At 34.0% G+C, this 25629-nt stretch overlaps 5 protein-coding genes and 1 long non-coding RNA gene across 7 annotated transcripts in view; 3 read left to right on the top strand and 3 right to left on the bottom strand.

The window, feature by feature from the left end:
* Positions 1 to 26: 26 nt before the first annotated feature.
* Positions 27 to 3628, bottom strand: LOC107461469 (heparanase-like protein 3). The gene is made up of 10 exons (XM_016079970.3): positions 3468 to 3628; positions 3003 to 3343; positions 2653 to 2689; positions 2344 to 2527; positions 2086 to 2231; positions 1693 to 1923; positions 1406 to 1595; positions 1175 to 1300; positions 616 to 715; positions 27 to 528 (listed from the first exon to the last, which is right to left on the bottom strand). The coding sequence occupies exons 2-10, from the start codon at positions 3255 to 3257 to the stop codon at positions 229 to 231; spliced, it is 1569 nt and encodes a 522-aa protein (XP_015935456.1). The 5' UTR covers positions 3258 to 3343; positions 3468 to 3628; the 3' UTR covers positions 27 to 228.
* Positions 3629 to 7825: 4197 nt separating this feature from the next.
* LOC107461504 (uncharacterized) lies at positions 7826 to 9146 on the bottom strand. Its single transcript, XM_016080023.2, has 3 exons — positions 8930 to 9146; positions 8439 to 8491; positions 7826 to 8344 (listed from the first exon to the last, which is right to left on the bottom strand). Exons 1-3 carry the CDS (start codon positions 9068 to 9070, stop codon positions 8002 to 8004), a joined length of 537 nt encoding a protein of 178 aa, XP_015935509.1. The 5' UTR covers positions 9071 to 9146; the 3' UTR covers positions 7826 to 8001.
* Positions 9147 to 9292: 146 nt separating this feature from the next.
* On the top strand, positions 9293 to 10649 carry LOC107461483 (triphosphate tunnel metalloenzyme 3). Of its 2 annotated transcripts, XM_016079989.3 has the most exons (2): positions 9296 to 10202; positions 10420 to 10649. In XM_016079989.3, coding segments are annotated over exons 1-2 (606 nt in total). In that variant the 5' UTR covers positions 9296 to 9597; the 3' UTR covers positions 10421 to 10649. The 2 variants fall into 2 exon arrangements, with proteins under 2 accessions (XP_015935484.1, XP_015935475.1); XM_016079998.3 differs by lacking the exon at positions 10420 to 10649 and having other exon boundaries at positions 9293 to 10203.
* Positions 10650 to 11622: 973 nt separating this feature from the next.
* On the bottom strand, positions 11623 to 13740 carry LOC107461495 (phosphopantothenoylcysteine decarboxylase subunit VHS3). Its single transcript, XM_016080011.3, has 3 exons — positions 13426 to 13740; positions 12307 to 12356; positions 11623 to 12214 (listed from the first exon to the last, which is right to left on the bottom strand). Exons 1-3 carry the CDS (start codon positions 13555 to 13557, stop codon positions 11860 to 11862), a joined length of 537 nt encoding a protein of 178 aa, XP_015935497.1. The 5' UTR covers positions 13558 to 13740; the 3' UTR covers positions 11623 to 11859.
* Positions 13741 to 16913: 3173 nt separating this feature from the next.
* On the top strand, positions 16914 to 19494 carry LOC107461512 (uncharacterized). The gene is made up of 4 exons (XR_008006722.1): positions 16914 to 17875; positions 17972 to 18086; positions 18327 to 18401; positions 19051 to 19494. It is a non-coding gene; the product is annotated as an uncharacterized LOC107461512 (long non-coding RNA).
* A 4608-nt stretch (positions 19495 to 24102) lies between these two features.
* The window catches only part of LOC107461519 (protein S-acyltransferase 24), a 5758-nt gene continuing 4231 nt past the window's right edge, over positions 24103 to 25629 (top strand). Inside the window, exons 1-2 of the mRNA XM_052251535.1 lie at positions 24103 to 24694; positions 25028 to 25168. Of these exons, the coding sequence (XP_052107495.1) occupies positions 24434 to 24694; positions 25028 to 25168 (402 nt within the window). The 5' untranslated portion in view covers positions 24103 to 24433. The remainder of the gene's footprint in view (positions 24695 to 25027; positions 25169 to 25629) is intronic.

Below are 25629 nucleotides of genomic sequence, written 5' to 3'. Positions count from 1 at the left end.
TGAGAGATGTACAAATCCGCATTCAATTTATAAACTTTAGATACTGTCACAATAAAGCATTGGGATACAAACAAAGCCATAAAAAAATCCCAGTGTTTGACCCCAAAAAGAATGGCCAAGTAGTATATAATCAAGAAATTGAATACTTAATATCTATATTTCCATGTATTTTATTTTTTTCCACCCACCATGTAAAACCAATTCTTGGTTTCACATAGAGCCAATGATCTAAGAACATGCTGGGATATCAACATCTGGTATATGTGCAAATACTAGAGAGAGAGGACCAACTATGATTGGCATTGATGGATTTACATATAGAGGATTCAAAGGAGGAATATCCCCTGCTGCTGAGACAGTTAGAACTTTTCCATTTAGTAATGTGGTTTGGCTATGTAAGTCCCTATCCTGTGCAGTTAAATGGTATTCTTCTCTGGCAGTTGCACCTGTCTTTGAGTATGTGAAGTCCACTTTTGCATGAACACTGGTGCTGTTGTCCAGATTCAGCAATAGTATTGTGATTCCTTTCTGTTTGTTACAATGGTATCAATCAGTTTCTATCATTACTATAATCTCCTAAGTTTATCATATAATCATACTGAGAATTTTACTCACAGATTGCTTTGCACAGTGTGCATAAGCTCTTATCTTCTTTGTCCCATAGAAGGAAGTTGCAAGGACACGTACTCCCATAAGTCTGTGCCAAAGAAGAGCACTGCATAGAAGAAAGAGGCATATAATTATAACCACATCACCGTCAAATGATCTTGTCTTTATGTAGAAAATAACATTGTTAAGCTATCTCATATGGGACCCCTTATTAAAAGCTCTCATTAATGGGTTTCCTTAATGAAGTGGCAAGCAATTAATGAAGTAAACATCTATATATGTCAGAACACAAGTTGGATATATCAGCTCACAAAGAAGGGATGTATAATTTGTACTCATTTTTATTTTATATATGGAAACAAAACACATCTTTTCACCATTGGATAGAATGTGTGATCTGCATATGATAAGTCTACACCCTCAACCAATGGTAGAAAGGTATGTGCGAGTTTGTACAATGAGCACACAATATTTTTCTGATGATAATAACACTTGAAAGCTAAAATGAGATAGTCCACAACAATATGCTGCTCATCCTTCAACCATGAAATTTAATATTTGGTACCTATAATAATCTGGATTTGGCACAAAAGTAGAAGTGTTTAGTAAACCATAGTTTCCTCCAACCAAACTCTGTCTGCAGTATGTTCTGGTGTCATAAACAGCTGACATTCCAAGCTGATCCAAATACCTGTGTTATGATGTATTAACATTAGAGTAAATGCTTGTAGAATCTCCAATGACAAAAAAAAAATTAAAATAAAATAAAAAACCAAGGTGAGTTAGTTAAACTAACCAGAAGCTGTAGACAAATGCATCAGACACAAGATGGTGGCCACTGTTGTAAGCCCCTCCTGCCTCACCAACCCATGCTTTTGCTTTGGTTGCTGAATTTTGAAGTATGTTTTTGAGGCCACTGAATGTGCTAGCCACTCCATCAAGATATGATGGATCAAGAATTCTTTCAATTAGGTGCTCATCAACTCCTGTATGTAAAATAAAGTAGTAGCTTTTGTTATAACCAAAATTCATAAACATTGGTCAAATATTATAACATTAGTATTCCTTTTTGGTGGATGATACCTGCTCCAAGGTTATATATGTGGTGAGATACCACATCAACAGATTTACCAGATTTGTTTACAAATTCCTGGAACCAGTTTGCATCATAGAAGCCACCGGGAGCAATGACCAGTGGCTTATGCCTAATCCCTCTATATACATCATGAATTATGTTTCTTAATGCAGCAATATCAGAAGCATATTGATCTGCAGAAACACTTGTTCCAACTCCACTCCCGCACAATTCATTGCCTGCACAAGCAAGAAGGAATTCATTTAAACAATTAATTCTATCGAGGGAGACATGTTATTTTTGTTTCGCAAAAAGAACTTGAAAGACTTGCAATGTTTGTGTTAGAAACTAAATGATGCTTGCTACTTTGGCATATATGTAATGAGGGAGCATACACTTACCAAATTCCCAACCAGCAATGCTGTAATTCTTTCTTACAGTGTAACGGATAAAAGATTCGGCATTGGAAGAGTTCCATGGTCCAACTGCAGAACCAGATTGTAATGTTCTTCCAGCAAGAGCATTCAATCCAAAGATAACCTTAGCCCTGAAATATACCTATCATTAATGTTAAACTTGTTACTAACAAGATAATTCTTGTTTAGTGCTAAAAAAGATAAGAGAGAAGGAAACAAGTTAAAGGGAGAACTAATTTTTACCCTGCTTTTTGGAAAAAGCTGTTCAGCTCATCCCATCTATGCATTGGTAAGCATCCTTCAGTGAATCCAAATATCTCAGAGGAGCTGTTAACAAAAGGAGTACATGGTTTTGGACTATCTTCAGTCCCATATATGACCTTATCTTGCAAGGTGCCACCTAACCTAATCTTCAATGGTGAAAATGCTGCAGAATATTCGGAAGTAATGATTTCCTTAATAAGCTCCCAGGAAAAAGGTGGTCCCCATAATAATAAAAGAAAAAAGAGGTAACTTCTTGTGAATATTATAGAGATGTCTATTCTTTCTTACCTTTTACTGCATTTAACAATATTTTGTTGTTGAGGTCCTGCAAGAAATGAAAATTAAAAGGTGTAAATTCCTCTCTCACCTTTATGCTACTACATACAGATTCTAAATGTATGAATGTTAGTCTGAGAGGTCACTACAGCATCATTCCATAAATGGGAAAAAGGAATATCATCACAGAATGATATTCAGAGCTCAAGAAAAAAAGTATAACACAGCAGCAGAAACAATCTTTAGTTATCATTATGTTGGAATAATTTGCAGCAGTGAAAAATTTAAGCGGAAAAAAGAATAATAATTAGACAGATTCAAATAGCACAGTACAAAGAAAGAAAGAAAGAAAGAAAGAATACCAGGTTGAGAAGAGAAGCATGACCCCAGCTACATGTTCCATAGTCACATTTCTGAGGAGGCCACCAATCAAGAGTTGCACAGACAAAATCATCATCAATTCTTCCAATGTGAGATTTCCCATGTATCAAAATTATCCCTTTCACTGCTTCATATCCACTACTTTCCCTTCCATGCATAGCATTCACTCCAATGAAGCTCAACAAACTCACCACCAAGTAGAACAGACCCACAAGCCTTATAATCAAAGAACCCATTTTCCTGAACAATCCAAACTCAAAAGATCTCTCTGGTTCTTTCAAGAGGCCATAGAGGGTGAAGAGTAGATGCAGTGTTTTGCAGGCTACAAAGAGAAAGACAAAAACAACAGAGACAACAGTGGTTGTAAGAGAGTTGTTATGTTATAGTTGAATGACAACATAGAAAAAACTTTTCCTTTTGTGAAGAAATGGCAAGTTGAAAGGCACCTTATTGGATGTGTGCATTGCAAAGAACAAGACACAGAGGTTTGGTACTTATAAACGTAAGAGTTAAGATGCCGCTTTATCTGCCATTCTGCAGGGTTCGGTTTTGAAGGGCTTGTTCTTTCTTCTTACTCATTATTACAATTAAATCATTGGAAAAGAACAGTTATTTAGTACTTATTACTTATTACTAATATTATTATTGAAAAAATGTTTTTATTTTTGTAAGAACCAATTAAAATTGATTGATTTGTTTCTACGTATTTTTCAAAAAAATAGTATTGAGGACAGTGTTTCATATAAACAAAATTTATGAAAAAATTGTTATTTCTACTGTGAAATAAATGCATATTGAAATGAGGTCATGAAAGTTGAATCACTCCTTATTGTAAAGAAACATATATAGATTATAGATATATAGATATAGATAAGATAAGATTTACTTATTTAAGAACATACTACTATATTTGGAAGGGAAAAAAATTGTTTGTATAGTTAACATTTTAATTTTGTTTTCCATATTGTATTTGCAAATGTTAATATTGAGAAATGATGTTTACACTATTTTTTATTGAATTTGCAATTTTATACTAGTATTCAATCACGTAATGTCATATCATAAAAAATAATTACTATTTTTATGAATAGTATGAATGATTATTCAAAATGATAGATGTAATTTTATATTATTAGTATATCAAAATTAAATTTTTTTTATTACATCTTCTCATGTATTTTTTTTAATAGTAAATTTTTTATTTGTTGTCATTTTTTATTAGTCACTTTTAATTAAAATAATTATATAAAAAAAATTATACAAAAAAATAATATATAGCATTCTTGATCGCATTTGTTGGTGGTGGGGTAAGGGAGCATGGTCTGAATTTCTGTGGGGAAAGTACAAAAATGGGTAAAGTGGACAAATATGGTTTCACCCTTTTTCAACAAAAAGAAAACAACTTGACCACTTGCATCTTATCACAGTCTTCAAACACGGTTTTCCAACTCTAATCATCAGTACATTACAATTTTTTAATACTTACTTTATACGTTTTTCTTGTTTAAGAAAATAATCATAATACACAATCTCTATTACAAGGGGAGAATGAAAAGTGTATGTCACTATTGAAATAGGCTTTTAGCATGTTTAAAAATTCGAGTACAGCTAATTTCATATGAAATTAATAGTCGAGAACTGTTAGATGACAATTTAGTCAAACACGTCAAATCATTTAACGACTTTCAACTATCAATTTCATATAAAGTTAACTGGACTGTATCTGAGTTTCTACATAAAAAGAGTTAATAGCAAAAATACATACCAAATACTAATACGTTCCAAATAAAGTAAAAAGTTTCAGAGAGAATAAAAAGTCATACATGCAAAAAAATATAATAAGTAGATTCGTTTTTTGATCATTCAAAATATAAATAAATCATAACTAATTTGGATTCATGCTTTGTTGTTATTTGCTGGTAATAAATAGTATGATTTGGACTGGACATGATTTAAGCCAGGAAGGCTTAACTTGGTGGGCATGCATTGATGGTACTAATTTTTCTTTTTATTGTTAGTGTTGGTATTAAGGATTTGATATATTTATTGTTTTAGATTTGTTCCGAATGTAATGTAATGTACAGTTCATGCAATGTAATAATGTTTGGTGGTTGCATGTTCATTTTCAATGCAAATTTAAAATATGTCAAATGACTAATTTGACCACATTTAGAAATTATATTCCTGAAAAAATAAATTGTATATATGATATATATTAGTAAATTATTTTGTTTTAGTTAGCCTGTTGACATAGTGACATTATTGTCTATGATTGTGAAATAGACTTCTAGAGGGAGAGAGGAACACAAAATAAATAAGTAAATAAATAAATAAAATTGAACTCCTCAAACGTATCTAACAACTCCTTTTCAACCCTAACATATAAGAGTAACAAAGATCAACTTCTATTATTATAAGCAATTATGCATGGAAAAAAGATAAAATAATGTATAACCTAATTGTTGTTTTGCCGAATAAGTTCATAGATACATTTAATTAGGTAGAATTATATAATCCAATAAGCGTTCTACTTTATTCAATAAGAAGTAACTTAATTCTCTCTAAATTATAAATGCCAAATTTGCTGTTATATCTACTCCATTACCATAAGTTTGATATCTCTTAATAACTTTAATTTGTTGATCTACTACAAAGGCAAAAAAGAATCCTTATTGTGGACCTAAGCACAATCCCTATCTATCTCCATATTAATCATCCAATCCTTATCTTATGGACCAAAAAATAAAAATCTATATAGATAGATAGGATTATTGATGGAGGGACTTAGTTGGGTCCATATTGGGTGTTGCCAACTGCATTGTTTTCAATTTTTAAAGCGATCCCTCATCCTCGGATCTTGGCACTTTTGGATTAGGGGTGAATGGGAACAAGACCTAAACAATCAATAATCAAATGAAACAATAATGTTTTATTTTTATTTATTTTTTTCATAGGTTAGATAAGGAGGTCTCATTGTTAGGTGTTGTTTTGGTTTACTCAAAGCTAACATTGAAAGCTACTACTGAAAATTTTGATTCCATTATAATTTCCTTCTTAAGCTGGCATGTCACCTACTACAAAAATATTAATATATGTCAATAAAATAAATTTAATATATAGTATGGTATATGGAACATATATTAATCCATAATACCCTTTTTAGAGAGACCCATGGTTTTATTTTCCCTAGAATTAGCTTCTTCTTTTTTTTTAACCTTTTGACCAAACTAGGATACCTTGGGGAAACCGAGGAGTTAGCCACTTTAAATTTTCTTATAACAGCCTTTTATTTTTTGTATCAAAATCTTGACTTAGAAGGAAAAACTTGTGACTTGTGAGTTCAAAACAAATGTCATTGCCCTCATTGGTAATATAGGTTCATCATTTTCTAGAATTGAATGTTGAATGTAGCATCATTTATGCAACCGCAGTGGCTTAAATTTGTATTTATTAACTTACAAACGAACCAATGTACCAAAGAATAAAATAGGAGTTTACAAGTTAATGTAGAAGCTAAAGTATACCATAAGAAAAAGGGAATGAATCATATATTCATATTCAACCTTCCTATAACATATGTTGATGCTTGTTAGTTGTTATCTAAAGTTTTTATATCATAATCCAAATGTAACGAAAGAACAAACAGAGATTGGTTGTAGTTATAAACTCAATTATTGATGGATGTATAGCATCCATAATTTGGTTAAACTGTTAAACAAATTATGATAAATTGAAGCTTAATTGGATTTGGAGGACAATGTGGGCTTTGATATATATTTTTGATTTGTCTCTCAATAGGTCCAACAAAAATGGTCACTAAGAAACAAAAATAAAAAATAAAAAATTATAGTTAAAAAGAGAAACATTACAAGGAGGTAGCTTGAGAGTAAAAATTTATAGTTATTACCTTACATGTTGTTATGCACTTTTATGATCCTAATTATTAGGATCTTGTCCATTAACATGAAGGCAAAATGCTGCAATAACATTTACTATCCTTGCCTGACACATGCATGTTCCTTATGCTTGTTCAAATTACTAAGATAGAGAGCAGAGAGACTCTAAAGTCTAAAACATTTTTAAGGATTTAACGGCGTTCCAAACTATGATGAGTAGTCTTTTTATTTTTATTTTTTGGTGAATTTGTTGCATTACAATGTGGTGACAGAAGGAAACCATCGAAGGCCGGTTAATATGCTGGCAAATCAGTGGATTGTTCGCTTTTTAAATATGCATATTACAGTGGAATCTGGAATGTGCTTTTTCATTGTAACATGTGAGTCCCAACTCTATAGTTCTTTAATGGCAAAACAACCAGTAATGAGCTACACACATGCACATGCTTATACCAATGAGATTGAAAATGATGGAATGCATAAACAAATTATTCAATTCTGATGTTATCATCTGCTGTCAACTTGACTATGAAAAAATCCAGTCAAAATGAAGAGATATACCATCATGAATGAAATATGCATAACTCCAAATTCTTCATTTTAGGATAAACCCTTAATCTTTTTTTTAGCTAAAGACAACCGGCTATTAGAATTTGATGATGACAATTTCACTTATCACTGTTCAGAAAATAGTAAAAGATTAGTCTTCTCATATAAAATCTGTGAATTAAAACATTGATAAATTCCCTTAGTTTAATGGCAAGTGATAAATTTGTTTAGAAAGAAAACAAATTTTAAGACGAGTCATTGAGAAGCAGAAAACTTTAACGATAAAGATGACTCTGATTACCTTCAAACTTGGATAAACAGGTACATTAAAGACGATGACAGGACACAAGAAGCAGCAGTAATACTAAAAACAATGACATATATTAATCATGATGTTTATAAAACACGATATTAGACATGGGAATGATGGAGTGACATGAGCAGGGTGGTAAATCTCTAAGAACTAAACTTGACTAGAAACTAGAAATCGGTTACAATGGCAGAAAGGAAAGATACAAGGCAACAATATAATTTCTCACTTCCTCTTCTTTGAAGGTGGCTGCGGGGTCTCCTCATCATCTTCATCGTCCTCGTCCTCTTCATCTTCCCCGTCTTCTCCATCATCTTCGCCATCATCGTCATCCTCGTCATCCTCATCATTGTCATCACTACCCCCTGCACCGTTGGCCTCATGATCATCATCAGGGTCTCCATCTTCCTCACCTTCTTCGCCAGAAAAGTCCTCGTCGTCTGCATCATCATCATCATCGTTTCCGTCCTCGCCATCTTCATCATCCTCATCGTCCTCTGTTTCACTGGTGTCCTTGTTTTCTTCAGAAGCATGGTTTGCCCTGTACAACAACTGATCTAGAGGAAACCTAACCAAGAATTTATCAAGTAAAATCAGGATAATTTGATCTTTGAACTCAAAACAACTAGAACACCAAGTAATAAAGTTAACTTCATTGTTACCTTCCATCCATTGGTGACACAGGATTATTGACATCTTTAGGAAGAGATCGAGACTGGAACGCCAAAAAGAAAAAAAAAAAAGAAACTTTACTCAATTCAATAATGAACAATAATTTGTTAACAAACCCCATAACATACACAAATCATGTAGAAACATATGCAGGCACAATTATCCTCTAAGCTTATATAATTGCAGTTTGATGATATATGCATATCACCAAGCAAAGCTGAAATGTTGAAAGTTGAAACTCAAGAAAGAGTTTGCAGAGAATAAACCATTATAGCCACATAAAACAGAGAAGCACAGATTTCAATCCCAGACAAAAGAGGAAAAATATCCTCTTGAAGCTAAGGTATGCAATGGTACCAATACTGATGAATAAAAACAGCATAACAGATCCAGCAAGAACAAAAACACACCATTAATAGCTCAAAGCACGCACAGCAAGTAAGAATCACACTAACAAAAAGAACAATTGCTAAGGGAATACCGCAATGAGAAGGTAAGCGAGAGATTTGGCAGCAGCAGCAACAGCAAGGAGAGAGTCGACCACCATGGCCTCCACAAAAGACGGCACCGAAAAGGTCTTCTCGTCATTGAAGGCGAGACTCCGAACCACAGCCACCTCCATTCTACTCTACAACTACACTGGCTGGGGAGTGGTCAAGAAATTTCAGTTTGGGTGTGAAAACGTAAACCCTAGACCATCCCGTTAGGGTTTTGCGATTCAAATTGATACCGTCACAGCGAATGGCATGCTTCCACGTAATCCAAATGGTCGATTTTTTTAAGAAAGCGGGTCAGACCCGAACCAAAAGTGGTGGATGATGGATCGTAGGGTTAAGCGGATTTCAAATTCGTGCAAATGCGACATTCTCTCTCTGATTCTCAATCTGAGTCTCACTCTCACTCTCTCAACAAAAATGCTGAGAAGAAAGCCAACTAATATCGAAGTCAAAATCGAAGACAAGGAAGAACTCGAGGAAGCTCGCCGCCGCATCGCCACTGCCACCACAACTGGCGCCACCGCTACCGCCGCTCTCCTTCGTCAGTTCGATCGCGCCCAAGATCCCTCTTCCAAATCGCATCGCATCGGCCTTTCTCCTTAAATTCCCCTCCTCCCTCACCATCCACTCTCTCTCACAGCTCCATTCTCCAATGGAAGTCGAAGTGAAGCTTCGCCTCCCCAACGCCGACTCGCACCGAAGAGTCATCGCCTTGCTCGCGCCCTTCCATGCCGCAACCCACCGTCAGCGCAATCTCTTCTTCGACGGCGCCGATTCGGAGCTCTCGTCAAAGCGTGCGGTGCTCCGCCTCCGGTTCTACAACGACGACGAGCGTTGCGTCGTTTCGCTCAAGGCGAAGGCTGTTTTGGTCGACGGCGTGAGCCGTGTGGAGGAAGACGAGGAAGATCTTAACCCTAGGGTTGGTCTTGATTGTGTCGCGGAGCCTGGGAAGCTTGGGGTGGTGGAATCTAGGGTTTTGGAAAGGGTGAGGAATGAGTTTGGGGTGAAGGGGGAGAAAGGATTCGTGGGTTTGGGGGGTTTCAGGAACATTAGAAGCGTTTATGAGTGGAAAGGTTTGAAATTGGAGGTGGATGAGACAAGCTTTGATTTTGGGACTCTTTACGAGATTGAATGCGAGAGTGCTGATCCTGATGAGGCTAAGCGGGTTCTGGAGGAGTTCTTGAAGGAGAATGGGATTGATTACTCGTACTCCTTGATGTCCAAATTTGCAATTTTTCGTTCTGGGAAACTGCCATAGTGAGTGAAGTTTCTATCTTTTTAATTGAATGATTATTCTTCTACACATTGCATTAGAACATTTTGTTTGTTTGAATGTCGTGGTGGAATGTGGTATGCTTTAGAAAATTCCCCAATTCAATTGTGGTTGGAATAACAGCCATTTTCCCCTAAAGAATCTTCAATTTAGTTGCATAGATTTCTGACATTGTTGTTATGATGATGTTCTGTTTTGTAGGTTACTGATGATTGAATCCCGATCTAGATTGGTGACTGCACCCGCTTTGTCCTCAAGAGGACTATTTATATTTTCGGTTTTTTACTGTTTATTTGGCTGATGAATAAGCCATTTGCATTTGTCATTCTAATAAGAAAACTATTTGTAATTATCTAATTGAAGTCTGAGATCATTGCTATTCTTGCCTTGGTCAAACTGAGTATGTATCAAATTAACGTTGCTTCGTATAACGAATTGCCAGTCTAATGCTGCAAGTGTTTTAAGTTCCGGTGACTAAATACTTTATCCGACTTGGGCAACAAGCTAATTTGACATGAGATTATTAGATTAAGCTATGCAACGCACAAGCATGCTTCCGCAGTATTTATTGTGGATAATTCTGTGATGAATAAATTTTTGCATGAAGAGAACGAAGAACTACATATAAATTGGTAAAGACTCGCGTGTAGGCATAGTTATTTTTTAATGTGAATTGATATGTGTAGGCATAGTTATTTTAATGTGAAATGATATTTAAGAACGTTAAATGATTTAACAAGTTTGATGAATTTAATTATAATGTACTGTTGGTGTAAAATAATTTTACATGTGTATTCAATTATATAACACCACATCTAAATTTGCATTAAAATTAAATTCCAAGTTTGATTGAATTATTGTTATTATTATTATGTCACCTTTCCTCTAGTGTCACGTCTCCTCAACACATGAGGAAATCTTTCATTTAGCTCAATAGCATTTCCAAGAGTGTAACTAAAAAATCTTAAAATTAAAACAAAACAAACAAACAAGTAAAAAAGCTTCAACTTTTCATTTTGATGTAGATTTAGACCGTGTTTGGTTAGTGAGTAGTCCATCTAATACAAAAACACGGTGACACACATCTAGCATTTGGTTAGAGAAACACAATTTTTTGAAAGACACAGTGACACATGATTGCACACAATAGATGTGTATTGTGTCTCTTCAGGAAGTTGAGACAAATTTTGTTGTACACAAATTTTTTATTTATTTTTACCTTTAATATTTTGTGAATTCCCTAAATCTATCCTCCTTCCCTCAACCGTTCCCTTCTCCTTCACTCTCACCAACATGCTATCTTTTCCTTCTCTCCCATGACAACAAAGTTAAAATTAAAGATTTTGAGGCTGAAAATTCTTGTTTCCCAAACATTTTCGTCGTCTGTATGCTAAAATCACGCACTGAAAACAAAGCCCATGCCTATAATTATTTTTCTTAGAAGAAATTACTACAGTTTAACTATGACACATACCAAATAGCAATAATCACATTACCAAAAACTAACACCAGTAACAATAATAGCATATTTATACTATAGATCCACTTGAAAACAAACCTTCTGTCCTAAGGACTAAGACTCACTAGGGCATTACAAAGGAGTGAATGAGAACACTGTACCCGTTACCCATTACTATACTTTCACTTCCTTTTCTTAGTAGGAGGCTGTGGAACCTCATCATCTTCCTCTTCTTCCTCATCCTCCTCTTCATCCTCTTCCTCATCACCATCTTCCCCATCGTCGTCGTCATCATCCTCATTACCATCATCATCGTCTTCCTCGCCCTCACTTCCTCCTGCACCATTAGCCTCCGGATCATCCTCAGGATCAGCCTCTTCATCACCTTCTTCACCTGAGTAGTCCTCATCTCCTCCCTCGTCATCCTGTTCATTTGCATCATCATCATCATCTTCCTCTTCCTCATCTTCATCTGAATCACCATCCTTGCTTTTAAGATAAGTATCATTTCCCTTACAGAGTTCATCAATAGGTAATCTAAAAAGAACAAACACAAGTCAGCGCTGCAAAACTTACCATTTCATAAAATCAGAACATACTCTCCAGAATGAGTGTAAATTTATTCTCACCTTCGATCCATTGTCACTGAATTATTGATGTCAGCCACCAGAGATCCAGTCTGGATTTCAAACAAAAATAAAGACATAAGAATATGAAAGATTGTGCTACTATATTGATGGTCCTAGTTTACTTAAGCTTATGACAGACCACAAAAATCATAGCATGGAATCAAATTATATGATATGGGAATTATGATTGCAATACAACAAATTGCACTTAGCTTCTAAAGCAAACATCAATGAAACAAACTAAGCTCCACAATACTGTTTGCAACAGCAATACAGACCCTTGTTATTTAAAAAGGATCAGACATAGCAGTGAATAGGGAACGATCAGACATAGCAGTGAATAAATCAAAAGAAATTATAAATTTCGTATGTAAGATTTAAGATCAGAATATACAACACAAAATTTAAGAAAGAAACTTCAAAACCAAGCATGCAACATATGCAGACACAATCTGCAAGAGAACCCACATTAACACAATGTCCTAGGCTTCCCTTGAATGATAGGTTAAAACTTCAAAGATGAAAACCATAATTAAGGCTTGTGAATTTGCAGTAAATGATGTCCGAAAAGACTGAGCAAAAACAATGACATAATATAGAAAAATAAAGACTAAGCCACTATTCTTTAGAACTCAACTAGAGACAAATTTTGCACTATAAACAAATAAAGCAACATCCCTGGTGACAAATAAAGTACACCCCCAAACAAGAACAATGACAAAGAAGAGTTCTCCTGCAATCTTCTGAGTACTAACCTAGAACCAAGTTCAATCCTTTACGCACTGTCACACACAGAAAAGAGATGTTCACCATAAAATTTAACATTATGAGCTGCCTATTAGCTTTGGCCCAAAAGACTTACCGGTAAGGCTTTAGGAAATCAAAAACCCTAAATTCTGCTAAATAACAATGATTAAAGGAACAAAAGTTAGAATTGAAAACCAACCATATACAAAATTATATAGCCTGAAACAATATGAGCATATAGAGAACAAGAATTAAAATTAAAAAAAAATTAGGAACACCAATTACCTAAGCTATTAACGATAATTGAAGAACACTTTAGAACTAATAATATTCTCAGAAACAAAAATTGAAAGAGGATTTTTATGAAGATACCAAGATGAGAAGGCAGAGGAAAGATTTTGCCGCTGCAAGAACAGTATGCCGTGCCATGGCTTGAACCGTAGAGGATAGCAGAAGAGTGATGTGGACGGAGCCGGGAGGAGGAGAAGATGATAGGTCCTCCATTGCACAAAAGTGGTGATTGAAACCCTAAAAACGAGAACTGGGAAAGAGAGAAAACGATTCCAAGGAGAGCAATGAGCAGAAGAAGAGAACAAGAGAAACAAGAGACTAAAGAGAGTGGAAGACTGGAAAGAAGGAAGAGGTTCGGTCGGTTATGGTAAATCCCATGGGTATGGTATTGATTAGTTTTTTTGTTGTTTTTCAATTTTTCTTAAGATAATAAATTGTGTTTGTTTCACATTAAAAATCAAATAAAAAATTGCGAATTTTTTATAACATATAAAAAAATATCCGTAATTTCTGGGATATTTATCAATATAAATCATGAAGCATATTTTAGATGTAGTATATATAAAATAAATATAAATATATCTGCATTTGGAATATAAAAAGAATTTTAATAAATTGATCTTAAATATATTCGAGATGTAATTTGTTTGGTAAATTAATTGTATTTCGAATACTTTATATTTAAAATGTGTGTTAAATCGTAAAAAAATGGTTAATGGTTAAATTAATTTTTAAAAAATAAATTATTTTTAAAATTTATCTCTAAAATATTTTATCAATCAAATTAGTCCTTCAAAAATTATAAATTAATAATTTTTGTATTTTTATTAATCAATTAATAGTTCTGTCAATAATTAATGATATAAAATATTAACTGATAGCATATATGATACCTAACATATCTAATTGAATACTAAATAAATATGTTTATGAAAATCTATTAGTTTAGTATGTTTTTTTCAATTATATAAATCATATTCCTAATATAACCTAACGACACTAAATTGATAAATTTTCATAAATATATTTGTTCAATATCTAATTAAACATACTAGATGTTACATATGATGTGAGTTAATATTCTATATCATTAATCGTTCATGAAAACTGTTAATTGAGTGACTGAAGGACGAAATGATTAATTTATAATCTTTGCATGACCAATTTGATTGATAAAATATTTCAAAGACAAATTTGAAAAAGAGCAATTTTTTAAGAACTAATTTGACTATTAATCCCATAAAAAATTAATTATTTTTTAATAAATAGTTTAATTCTTTTATTTATCAAAATATATAATTTGTAGGTAATTTACCATTTTATATATAATTGCTTTCATAATATACATTTTTAATACATAATAATGACTATGGAGGAGAAGGAGAGGTAGATGATGTAAACGACCAGCTGTGTCACATGTAAGCGGTTGAATTTAGCAGGTAGGCCTTTGGGCAGCGTTTGCTTTCAAAGACACAGACACAGAGACATGAACACGTTAGAACATGTCCTATGTTTGTTTGTTGAGACACAAATCTTTGATGGACACCTTAGTATACAAGCATACACAAAATACATGTATTCAGTGTACTCCCAAAATATTGAGACACAGAGACACAAACAATTAGACACACTTATTTACTCTTTTACCCCTTATTAATTTCTTAACCTTAATTTTTTTTTCTCTCTCCCCTGATGTGTCTCCTCTTTCGTCCAGATCTGCCGCTGCCGCTACGTCTCCTTCTTCGTGCAGATTTTCCGCTGTCGCCTCTCCTCCCTCTTCACGATATCCACGGATGCCTCTCCCTCTTCCTCTTTGAGTTTGCCATTGCCGCCTCTTCCTCTACCTTGGTTCTTCTTTTTTTCAGAGTTTGCTCTTCAGTTACTTTTTCCTCCACAGAAAAATAAAAATTTTTGTTGATTATTTAAAATTTTTGCTGATTGATTTGTGGTGAATCGTATGTGATGATGAATCTGTAATGGTAGAGATGGTGGATGATAGTGATAGCAATGGTGGCTGATATTTTTTTTATAAGGATAATATGGACTTTTTCTAATTTTATTGTGTCTTGTTCAATGTTTACCAAACACAGGACATAGACACTAATAATTTGTGTCCATGTCTTTAATGTCTATGTCTCTGTGTCTCTGTCTCAAGAGATACATAAACGCTACCTTGAAGTTGTAGTGGTAAATGTGCCACATAAGACTGTGGTGGAAGATCCTGTGGATGCAGTAGAAGGAGTGGATATTGATAGTACTATGGATACCCAGGCGGCTGCGCATGCTGTGAGTACTGTGGATCCATTATTCAACCATAGTCCACTGAAGGTGGCGTAGCATACTGCCCTGTGATGATCCCCAATAATGGTTGCCATTGAAGGAGGAGACACATACGTTAGTACCTACAACTAAGTGACCCCAAGTGGTAGGGGAAGTGAAGGAGGTGGTGGTGATAGTGCCACTGATGAAGTGTCGGTTACAGCATCACGATGCTGGAGATATCGGTCTGCCAACCTCTGGACTATAGCACTATCTGCGCGAGTAATATCTCAAATGTGATATAGCTCTCCACCTCCCTCTCCTCCTCCTCAACGACATATGGTATGCCATGAATGAGATACTTGACAAACTGTTAATCTGGTGGTAGTGAGTCGCCAAAGATGTCATAGAACAAGTCATCCCTAAACTCTTCATACTTGTTGAACTCCGCCTCTTCTCCCGACTCCACGTCCACTCACTACCTCTACTCTCCGATCATACGTCTCTGTCTGACTACCCTTCGCACTTTAGCACCTGATCTGCTAGTCTCTCTGCGACCTGCACCCCTCGGCTATCTCCCACCTGCTCCCCGCCTCGCCTCCTTTTACCTGGCCTGACCTCTTCACCTTGGGCGGGTGCATCTGGTGGGAGTTATATGTGATCATGAGGTTGTGTCGCTGTTAATTGAAGATCATTAGGGAGCGGCATAATTGTAGGGTCAGCAAGCACACTATCCTGCGATAAGAATCGAAACCTACACTCACACATTCACCAATCCAACTACTCAGGGCTGGGTCTCGTGTTTGCTCTGACCATCACTTCCTCCCTGACTCAACCTCTCTACCGGTCATACCAAGTCTACACTTAGTTGGCCACTACACATTATCTTCCTTGTCAGTGTTCTTCAAGAACTTATCAACATTAACAGGAGCATCTGACACTGACTGGACCGAGCCCATCTTTCTTTTCATTGTTTATCTAGTGGATGTGCACAAAATTAAAGCACGTGATAGGAACCTAACCCCTCTTCATTCTGTCTATGGTATATATAGCTCACGATCAAAAGGAGGCATCCAGCTATGTTTGGAGTAGTCCGATAAGCTACAATGCTAACGGATTTATACGTCCAAACAAGGATCGTTGATACTTGACCCCCAGGATAATCTTCTGCATGTTTGAAAGTATATAAAGAGGAAAAGTCACTATATATAGACTTGATTGTTGTTCTTGTCCGTCATCAAGTACCCGCTAATCATCATCATGATATAGCATCGGGTGTACTGTGACAACGTGTCACAATTAGCCCACATCATCGTAATTAAAAAACTCTCCTTCTTGCCCTCCAGCTGCTGCAGTGGCATGGCTCCCAGTAGCTCTGCCATCCAATTCCATGTCGATCTTTGATGGTGCGTCTAAAAATCTCGTTGAGAACCACCAACAAGACCGTATGCAACTCAAGATGATATGTCACATCCTAGAAGTGATGGTATACTCGCCCTACAGTAGGTGAAACTTGTCGAAACAAAAATCTCTTAGCCTTACTGCATACTCAAATCCTGCCTCCCTGATGTTCGACAGCATAATATATAGAGAAGGTATGATATGGGAATATCTGTCTAGAATGAAGCACCATCGACTGCAAACATATGAAATAATTAATATATTAATATATAATAGGAGAGTAGTAGATGGTTAGTTGATTGACAAGTGGTGGTGCTTTGTATAATAGACAAGTGTTACTCTCTATTACATGATAAGTGGCAAATCAACAAAATTAATATTAATAAAATAATAAAAATAAAAAATCCAATGATCAATGAACAAAATAATTGGAGGGATTCTGATTCAAATTGAAATTCAAAATTTTTTTGTTACCGCTGTCCTCATATATATATTAGTTAAACGGTGAAGAAAGAAAAGAAGGAAATAAAGAAACCGATAGTTACAGAAAAGAGGGTGGCGACGAACAATAAAAACGACAGTCGAAGAAAGAAAAGACGACAGAAGAAGAAGAAAATGATGGTGAAGAAAGACGGTCGACGTAGCAGAGAAGAAGAAAATGACGGTGAAGAAGATACGGACGACGGAAGAAGAAGAGGGTGGCGACGACAGAGACGGTCACAGAGAAGGAAGCTAAATCGAAGAGAAAAGAAGAGGAATGAGGTGACGCGGTGATGGAGTCCACCGTCGTTGTTGGATCCGCAGAGCTGCATCCTCCGCAGGACGGTGTCACAGCCGTTTCTTCGCCGGTGGGCGCTACGAATGAAGGATGGTTAGTTCTCTTGCTGGGACATACTTTATTTTGTTGTTTGATTGGTTGAAAACGTTAATTGAAATTGAATATGGCTTTTCGTGTTAATTTCTTCAGAATGGCGTGCTACACTTAAAGAAGAGAATGGTGAAGGAGCAGCTAGCAGTAAGTTGACGACACCGGTAAAGAGAACGGTGAGCTTTGATATCCTATCTTGGGCGGTATTACAGAGGTAATTTACTTTTAAGTCAGATTAGTCACACAAAATTATTGTGTCTCTGTGAAATCAATGAAATTAAGAAAGTATTTCTTTGACCTTTAAACTTTACCAAAAGGCTGTGTTTTCATATATCTAAAAAAGCACAACACGTTTAGGAAATTTATGTGATCTAAATCTTTTTTTTTTAGTGGTAGCAAGTAACTAAGAGCTAAAATCATGTTTAGGAAATTCACTAAATTTTGCTGTTGTCAGTGAATATGGTTGTGAATGAACTAGACAAGACCTTTATCCATCAAAGAAGAAGCCACTTTCTGAAGGTGAGTAGAGGTATATATCTTTGGTTCTCTTTGTTTTATGTGAATGTTTTGTGACGATTGCATTTTAAATATGGTTTTGTTCTGGGAAAATAAAGGAAGAAAAAAATTGTGCCTGGGAGTTTAATGAAAGTGGTGGTGAGGCTATATATGATACTAGAAGTTTTTATATGATACTAGAAGTTTTTATCCTGAATATTTGTCACCATATTCTTCTTCTATATAGGGTTACATGTAGCTATATATGATGATAAAGGTATTTTGTTTACTGCAGGATTTATGAATTCACCTTGGCTTTTGTTTTCATTTATTTATTTATGTTGATTTTATACTGATGGTGTTTGAATTTGTTTCGATCACTGTGCATAATGAAAACATGTGGTGTTTTACCTGCGACTTATAGCTGCTGTGTTTATTTATCATAAATGGACGTGTTAATGTAGTCACATTTTTTGAATTGTAAATGAAATAGAAGTTATTTATGTTCTTCATTTTACTATTGTGATGTCAACTGGGTGGAATGAATGCATTTTTGTCAATGGAGTGTTCTCCTTCAATATTGTTACTTCATGATGAAGATGGCAACAAGGGTTCCAAATTTGTTTCTATTTTATTTTCTAATTTTTGTTTTTTGATTTTTTTTTTAAATTTGTTTTAATCAGGTTCTCTTTGTGCTTCTCATAGATCGATATGAAAAAGTGAGGCTCACAAAGTGGTACGCCCCATGCTCTCGAAAAGAAAGATCCAAGGTATATGGCCGTGTGATTAAATTCAAAGTTTCACATTTTTAATTCATTATTATATATTTTATATTTTATAGAAGAGGATCAGATTTCTTTTGTTAATTCAAATTATTTGATCTTGAGCTATTCATCATTTGGGCAAAAGGTTTTAAATTGGAGTAGGAGGTTGTAATTGTGGTTGTTGCGATAAAAATTTGTTAAATTGATTTGATGAAATCCATTACAAGCTATTGCAAACCACAATTGCAATATGATACAATGTAGTAGAGACTCCTTGAAATATAGAATTAGTAGAGTGTAGAAGAAAGAAACCCGATCTATTATATAATGTGATCCTCTAATTTGTTTAAATAAAAAGTTACATCTGTATTTTATACTGCTTTAAAGCTACATCTTATTTTCATGCTTATTCAAATATTTGTATCATGGAAGTAGGCACTCATGCATGAAGATTTGGAACATGACTGTGATTTAATATAGAGGATATGCTTTTAATTTCTTACCTCTAATTATGGAAGGAAATATGATAAAATGTAATTATAAATATTATATCTCCATAAAAATATTTGTATCATTTCACCCTGTTTCCTTCAATTCATCCTGTTCTATTCCATTTCATTCTCCTACTTCCTATCGATTCAAACATAGCTTATATATGCTTTTACATGTAAATATACAATTCCTTTTAAGAATCTATAGTCACCAGGCACCATTCTCTCTATCTTTTCTATGTTCTACATAATTGGATTAAGCTATAAACATTTTTGCATTTGCAAGAACTGTGTTGATAGAAAAAGTGAGGGATGTTGCTTTGGCTTACCCATTGTCCTTGCTTTTGAATTGTATGCAGTGCCTTCATAGAAACACTAAAGAAATTGACTTCATTAAGGTATTTCTGTCCCTAAACTTGATCTTCAATAAATCGATTGCTAGAGTTTATTTAAAACAATGAAGTGGGCTTGGGATTATTAATTGCAAGGAATTTCTTCATAAAATTTATTTGGTACTATGTTGTTTGTTACAAAGTTTGGAGCCTTGCTGTGTAGTTGGCTATTTCATATGTGGTATGTCGTCTTTTAAACTCCTATTAAGTCCTTAGCTAAAGTTTTTAAATTGTGATCCCTTTATTTATGCATGTTTCGGTTGATCTATTCAACAAATGAGTATAAAAGCCTCTCAGTACTTTTGCAATGAGAATTACTTCATGATGTGATAAGTTACTGCAATAGGCACTCAGTGCATTTGTATTTAGTACGTAATAATACTGATTTCTGTATTTTTCTAATTTTCTATTTGTTAATGAAGTTTATCTAAAAGTAATAATATTGATTTCAATTTCTCAATCATTCATTTCATCTACAAGAATTGAATACACGAGTTCAAGCATTCAGACTTCTATTTTGTTTAAATTCATTAATAAATAATTAAAGGCAATGACTAATAGAATAATATATCAATTCTAATAATACATGAGTCTAGGCTTGTGATGTGACTTAAAGTTTCTTTTATACAACTCTTAAGTCTTTTAGCCGTTGAGTATGCTAAGAGTGTGGATCTGGCTTGCTTTGTGCCTTGGCTTTCTCAATGGAAGAGAATAAAACCAACCATGTCTCCATTTGAACTACAGCTATAGAAAACATTATTGAGAGTTAGTAGGTTGCGTGTACATAGTAGTTAGTGACACTCAAATAAGGTCTAATCATTTAATAAAGAAAAACTTTAATTATGGCCATTAAGATCTACCATACCATCATGTTGAAAAAGTTACTTGCTACCTCTGCCTTTGTCACGTTATTTTAAGTTTAAGACTCGGTGCATGAAGCAAATCATGAGAAAATATGCAATTTATTATTTACAGTTCTTCAAGAACCATACCTTTTGATGCAATGTAATGGTTTTAAAACCTTTGACTACAGTAATATTCTGTTTCTGAATTAGTGTTGTTTAACTTGCGGTTAAGTGGGTTTGTACTAAGATGTGTTAGTAAATTTAGAGCAAAGAGGACAATATATTTAAAGGTTACTCACTTAGAATTTTTCAACTAAATTTCATGCTTTTGTAGCTTTTATCGAGCAAAATTTGCCAATTACGTTTACTTTTCTTCTTATTTTGTCTAGAAATTTTTTTCTAAAATGTTGAGTGATTTCCTTTGTAATTCCTTAGATGGAGTGTAGTTCTTTCTCAAGTCACAAACACTATCTAAAGGTTTAGCTGGTGACCATCTGCAAATAAAAGACTCGATAATGAATTTTGAGTTATAAAAGAAAAGTGAATCTTAGCTACCATGTGCTTTAGTTTCAACTAAACATAGTGGAAAAGAAAATAATGTGGATATGATGTCTCCTTCACATCCGGTGGGATCAATTTCTGGTGCGGAAAATAGTAGGAAAATAAGTCTATGTTTTTTTTTTCTAATATCTAGACACATTTAGTAGAAATAAATATAGTAGTTATTTATAAATTAATAAGGGGTATATGAACAAACGTCTAACTCAGAATACTTTTTTTAATGTAATTATTAGTTTTTATTTTGGGTGTGTTATATATATCAATTAATGTGAAAGAATATAACCTTCATATGATGATGGAAAAAGATCAACCATAGAATGTCACAATAGTAGATTATGCTATAAAGAAGATAGATGATAACAAAATGGAGAAAGTAAAACGTGCTGTAGCAACAGTAAAGACAAAAATTTTAGCAAATAAGAAAGATGACCAAATTCAAGAACTAACTTCTTCATTGATAAAAAAGCAGGCAGTCTTTTAGCAAATAAAGTAATTTTTTAGCACATAAAGTAGTTTTTTATGTTCCTCATTCTGGTAGTGATGGATTTTAGATACATATTTTTTTGCTTATCTTGCTTCATCACGGAAGTGTTTATTTACTTTTGGTTCTTTGGAAAAGTTTTGTGCTCTTTGATGTTATTACTTTAAGTGTTTTGAGTTTTATTGCTTCATTTTACTAATTAGTAGTATTGCTGATCTGAAATTAAATCATTTCAATTAATTCCAACACATTTTTTTTTATAGTTGTCTAGGTAATTTTGTCAAAAATCCTATAGCATATGTTATTGGACCTATAAAAATAATAAAAAGTTGAGGACATCTCTTTTATTTTTTATTTTCATGAATGGATGGCTACAAATAACCCATGTATGTACATACTAAAAGTAATGGATTACTTTCATAATTTAATTTTCAATCAATTTCAATTAAGCAACAAATCATATAGCTTTTACAAATAATCCATGTATGTACATACCAAAAGCAATACATTTTATAAAGTACTTGATTTACAACTAGAAAAAATAAATTAAGTAAATTGTTATCGGTATCTCTTATTGTACTAATTTTAAATGCTGCAAATAAATAATATAAAATTATCTTTTAAAAATAGAATTATCCATTTGTTAGCCAAAGTTGAATTTGAATTATGTGACTGATTTTTTTTAATTAAAAACAATTGTGTATTTTATAAGTGAATGTAATTTTAAAAGTAGTTGCTATCAATACAAACAATAAATTAAATATTTTAATTTTATTCAAAATTTTGATGAAAGAAGATATACTACAATGCAATAAGTGATTAATTTTTTTATTCTTGCTATGCATACATATTTTATAATAAATATTGTTTTGTCATGAGTATTTTTTTAACAATTATACACTTATTTGCTTTTTTGGTTAATTAAAAAATAATTTAGATATGTGATTAATTAGTAACGATTGTATTTTTATATACGTGTCAAAAATATTTAGTATAGAAATAGTATTTTTTGGTGTTTTATATTTTAATTAATATAATTATTTTTATATTTTCAATTTTTATGCACAAGAACTTTTTTAAGTTAAAAATAATAACTATTATTATTAATGGATAAATACCAATATATTTTTATAATGAAATAATATTTGGCCCGCGCGAAGCGCGGGTTTTACCCTAGTAACTAATAAAGCCCAATACTAACACCACTAATGAACTAACTATGATTTTTTGGAATAAATAATATAAATATGAAATAAAATATTATAAAAATATCCTAAGTAACAATTTTAGTTTCTTTGAAAATTAAAAAAATACAAAAAAAACTAAAAAAAGTCCTACTAACCATTTCGATATTTTCAAAATAGTCAACATAAATTAAATAAATTTTTTAACGGTATTTTATTATGCAACAAAAAGTCTAACTAATTTAAAGTAATTAAAATAAAATTATTAAAAAAGATATTATCATAGTCATATTTTTTAAAATCATTCTTATCTAACCTAAACTAACAAAATCACCTTATAACATGAATATATAAACTAAACAACAATTAATATTATCTAACATAAATTAATAAAATCAGTCTAATAACAGTAATATTGAAATAATCGACTAATTCGGTTACCAACCACACAGTCGAGCATTGCAGGCTTGCAGCAATATATGTAGTCGCATTTAACTGTTGATATCCACGGCATGTGTTTGCATCATCACCAACGAATTAATACCCAACAAGAAAGGCATACTAAACAAAAATTCTCCAAAGAAAATGAAGTGGATAGATTTTGTAAAATATGAAAAACGAACTTATCTTTAATATAGACGAGTTTTTTATGAATGTATTCGTCCCTAAACATATACGAGAAATACGTTCATATGGATGAGTTTGTAGTCTAGATACACTACTAATCGTCTAATCCTTTTTTATTTATTTCATCTATGTTAGGGACAAGATACCTTTATAAGGTACTCGTTCATGATGAGGATGGGATACGTAATAAAGTGTATAATCGTAAATCAATTCATGCTGTATATAAGTGTAAATTTAATATTTAAAAAATAAAATGATAAACTATATATTCAATAAATAGTTAAACTTAAAATATAAATTTATGTTTTGTTATGACGATATTTTGAAAGCAAAATACGGAATATAAAATTTTCCCCAACAATGCAAAGAAAAATGAAAAGAATATAAAAATAGGAAGTGGCACCACCGAGTTGTCGAAATTATATCTTCGGTATTCTATCCCTTTCTGAGTGTCTTCGCGTGTGTTGGCCTCTTTGATTCCATTGCTCATCAGAGGGCTCCGGTCAACACCGTCGGCCAAGACCCGAACCCTCTCTCTCACTTTCTCTCTCTTCATTTCTCTCTAATATTCCCAGAAAAACCCTAAAATTTAATAATAAGAAATTTCCTCATTTTCTTCCCTAAATTCTGCAATTCCAAAGTCAACCATCCCAATCCAATTTCAAATTATCGATCTCCACGCCCCTCTTCTCTTTCACTCAACTCTTCGAGCCGCGGAGCTATGTCGTCCGAGATCGAGGTCGTCGAGGAGGTCCAATCCGCCAATCATAATCAATCGCCGCCCTCAGCTTCCAGCGACGTCCCGGAAGAGAGTCTCCGCAACGACGTGTACGCCGCCGCGGCGTACGGGGATCTAGAGAAGCTGCAGAGGCTGGTGGAGCGTGAGGGATGCAGCGTGTCGGAGCCTGATGGGCTTGGCTACTACGCACTCCAGTGGGCGGCTCTCAACAACCGCACTGCGGCAGCTCAGTACATCATTGAGGTTCTTTTTCATTGGTTTGTTGTTGATTTTTTATTTTTTATTTTTGCTTTTTTCTAAGCTTTAGCTCGAGCTCTTGAAGCTCTTTTTTCCCCGATTCGCTGCTGTGTCCTGCATTCCCTGAAAGCGTTGATTGTGTCGGTGTTTACTCTTGCATTGTAGGAGCTTATGCTTTTTTGTTGTTGGAGCTGTATAAGAGAAATCGATGATGATGATGGTTCTAGTTTTAGAATTTGTATGGTAGCTTGGCTCAGCTAGACAGGTAGTTGATCATGCGTGGTTGATGGAAATGGAAATTGAGTATGACTAATCATTTGTTGTTGTTTTGATTGGCAGCATGGGGGAGATGTGAATGCCACGGATCATACTGGCCAGACAGCATTACATTGGAGTGCAGTTCGAGGTGCTATTCAGGTTGCGGAGCTTTTACTCCAAGAGGGTGCCCGACTGAACGCTGCTGATATGAATGGATATCAGGTTAGATTGATTTGGTTGTTTCTTTTTTCGGGAATCTGGATATCACTGGGGTAAGGATCAAAATCATGAATTTAGAAATGTGAGCTTTTAGAGTGACATGCCATGTGCCTCCAGCCTCCTGTTGTTGCCTGCTAGTCCTTTTGGCCAACTCTATTGGAGGTTCATAAATATTGGATGTTCACACCCATGAAAGTGTTGTCATCATTGCATATCTTGATTAAATTTGTTAATGAAAGTTAACATTCACTCCAGTCCAGATCATGAATGTTTGGAATCCATATTATGCAAGGAGATATTGCTTTTGCTAATTCGAATTGAAGGGTGATATAAAATCGGTCTATTTCCGCTATCATATCCATAGGTAGCGCTCCCCAACCAATTCATTTTAACATGCCATAGCTTTGGCAAATTGCTTAGCCTCGTTCATCTTTGGCATAAGTGCGCTCGATTAGTGAGCTATT

The sequence above is a fragment of the Arachis duranensis genome, chromosome 1, assembly GCF_000817695.3.
Source record: "Arachis duranensis cultivar V14167 chromosome 1, aradu.V14167.gnm2.J7QH, whole genome shotgun sequence".
NCBI classification, from domain to species: domain Eukaryota; kingdom Viridiplantae; phylum Streptophyta; class Magnoliopsida; order Fabales; family Fabaceae; genus Arachis; species Arachis duranensis.
The sequence above is the reverse complement of the archived record's forward strand: the minus strand, read 5'-3'. Positions and strand labels throughout refer to the sequence as shown.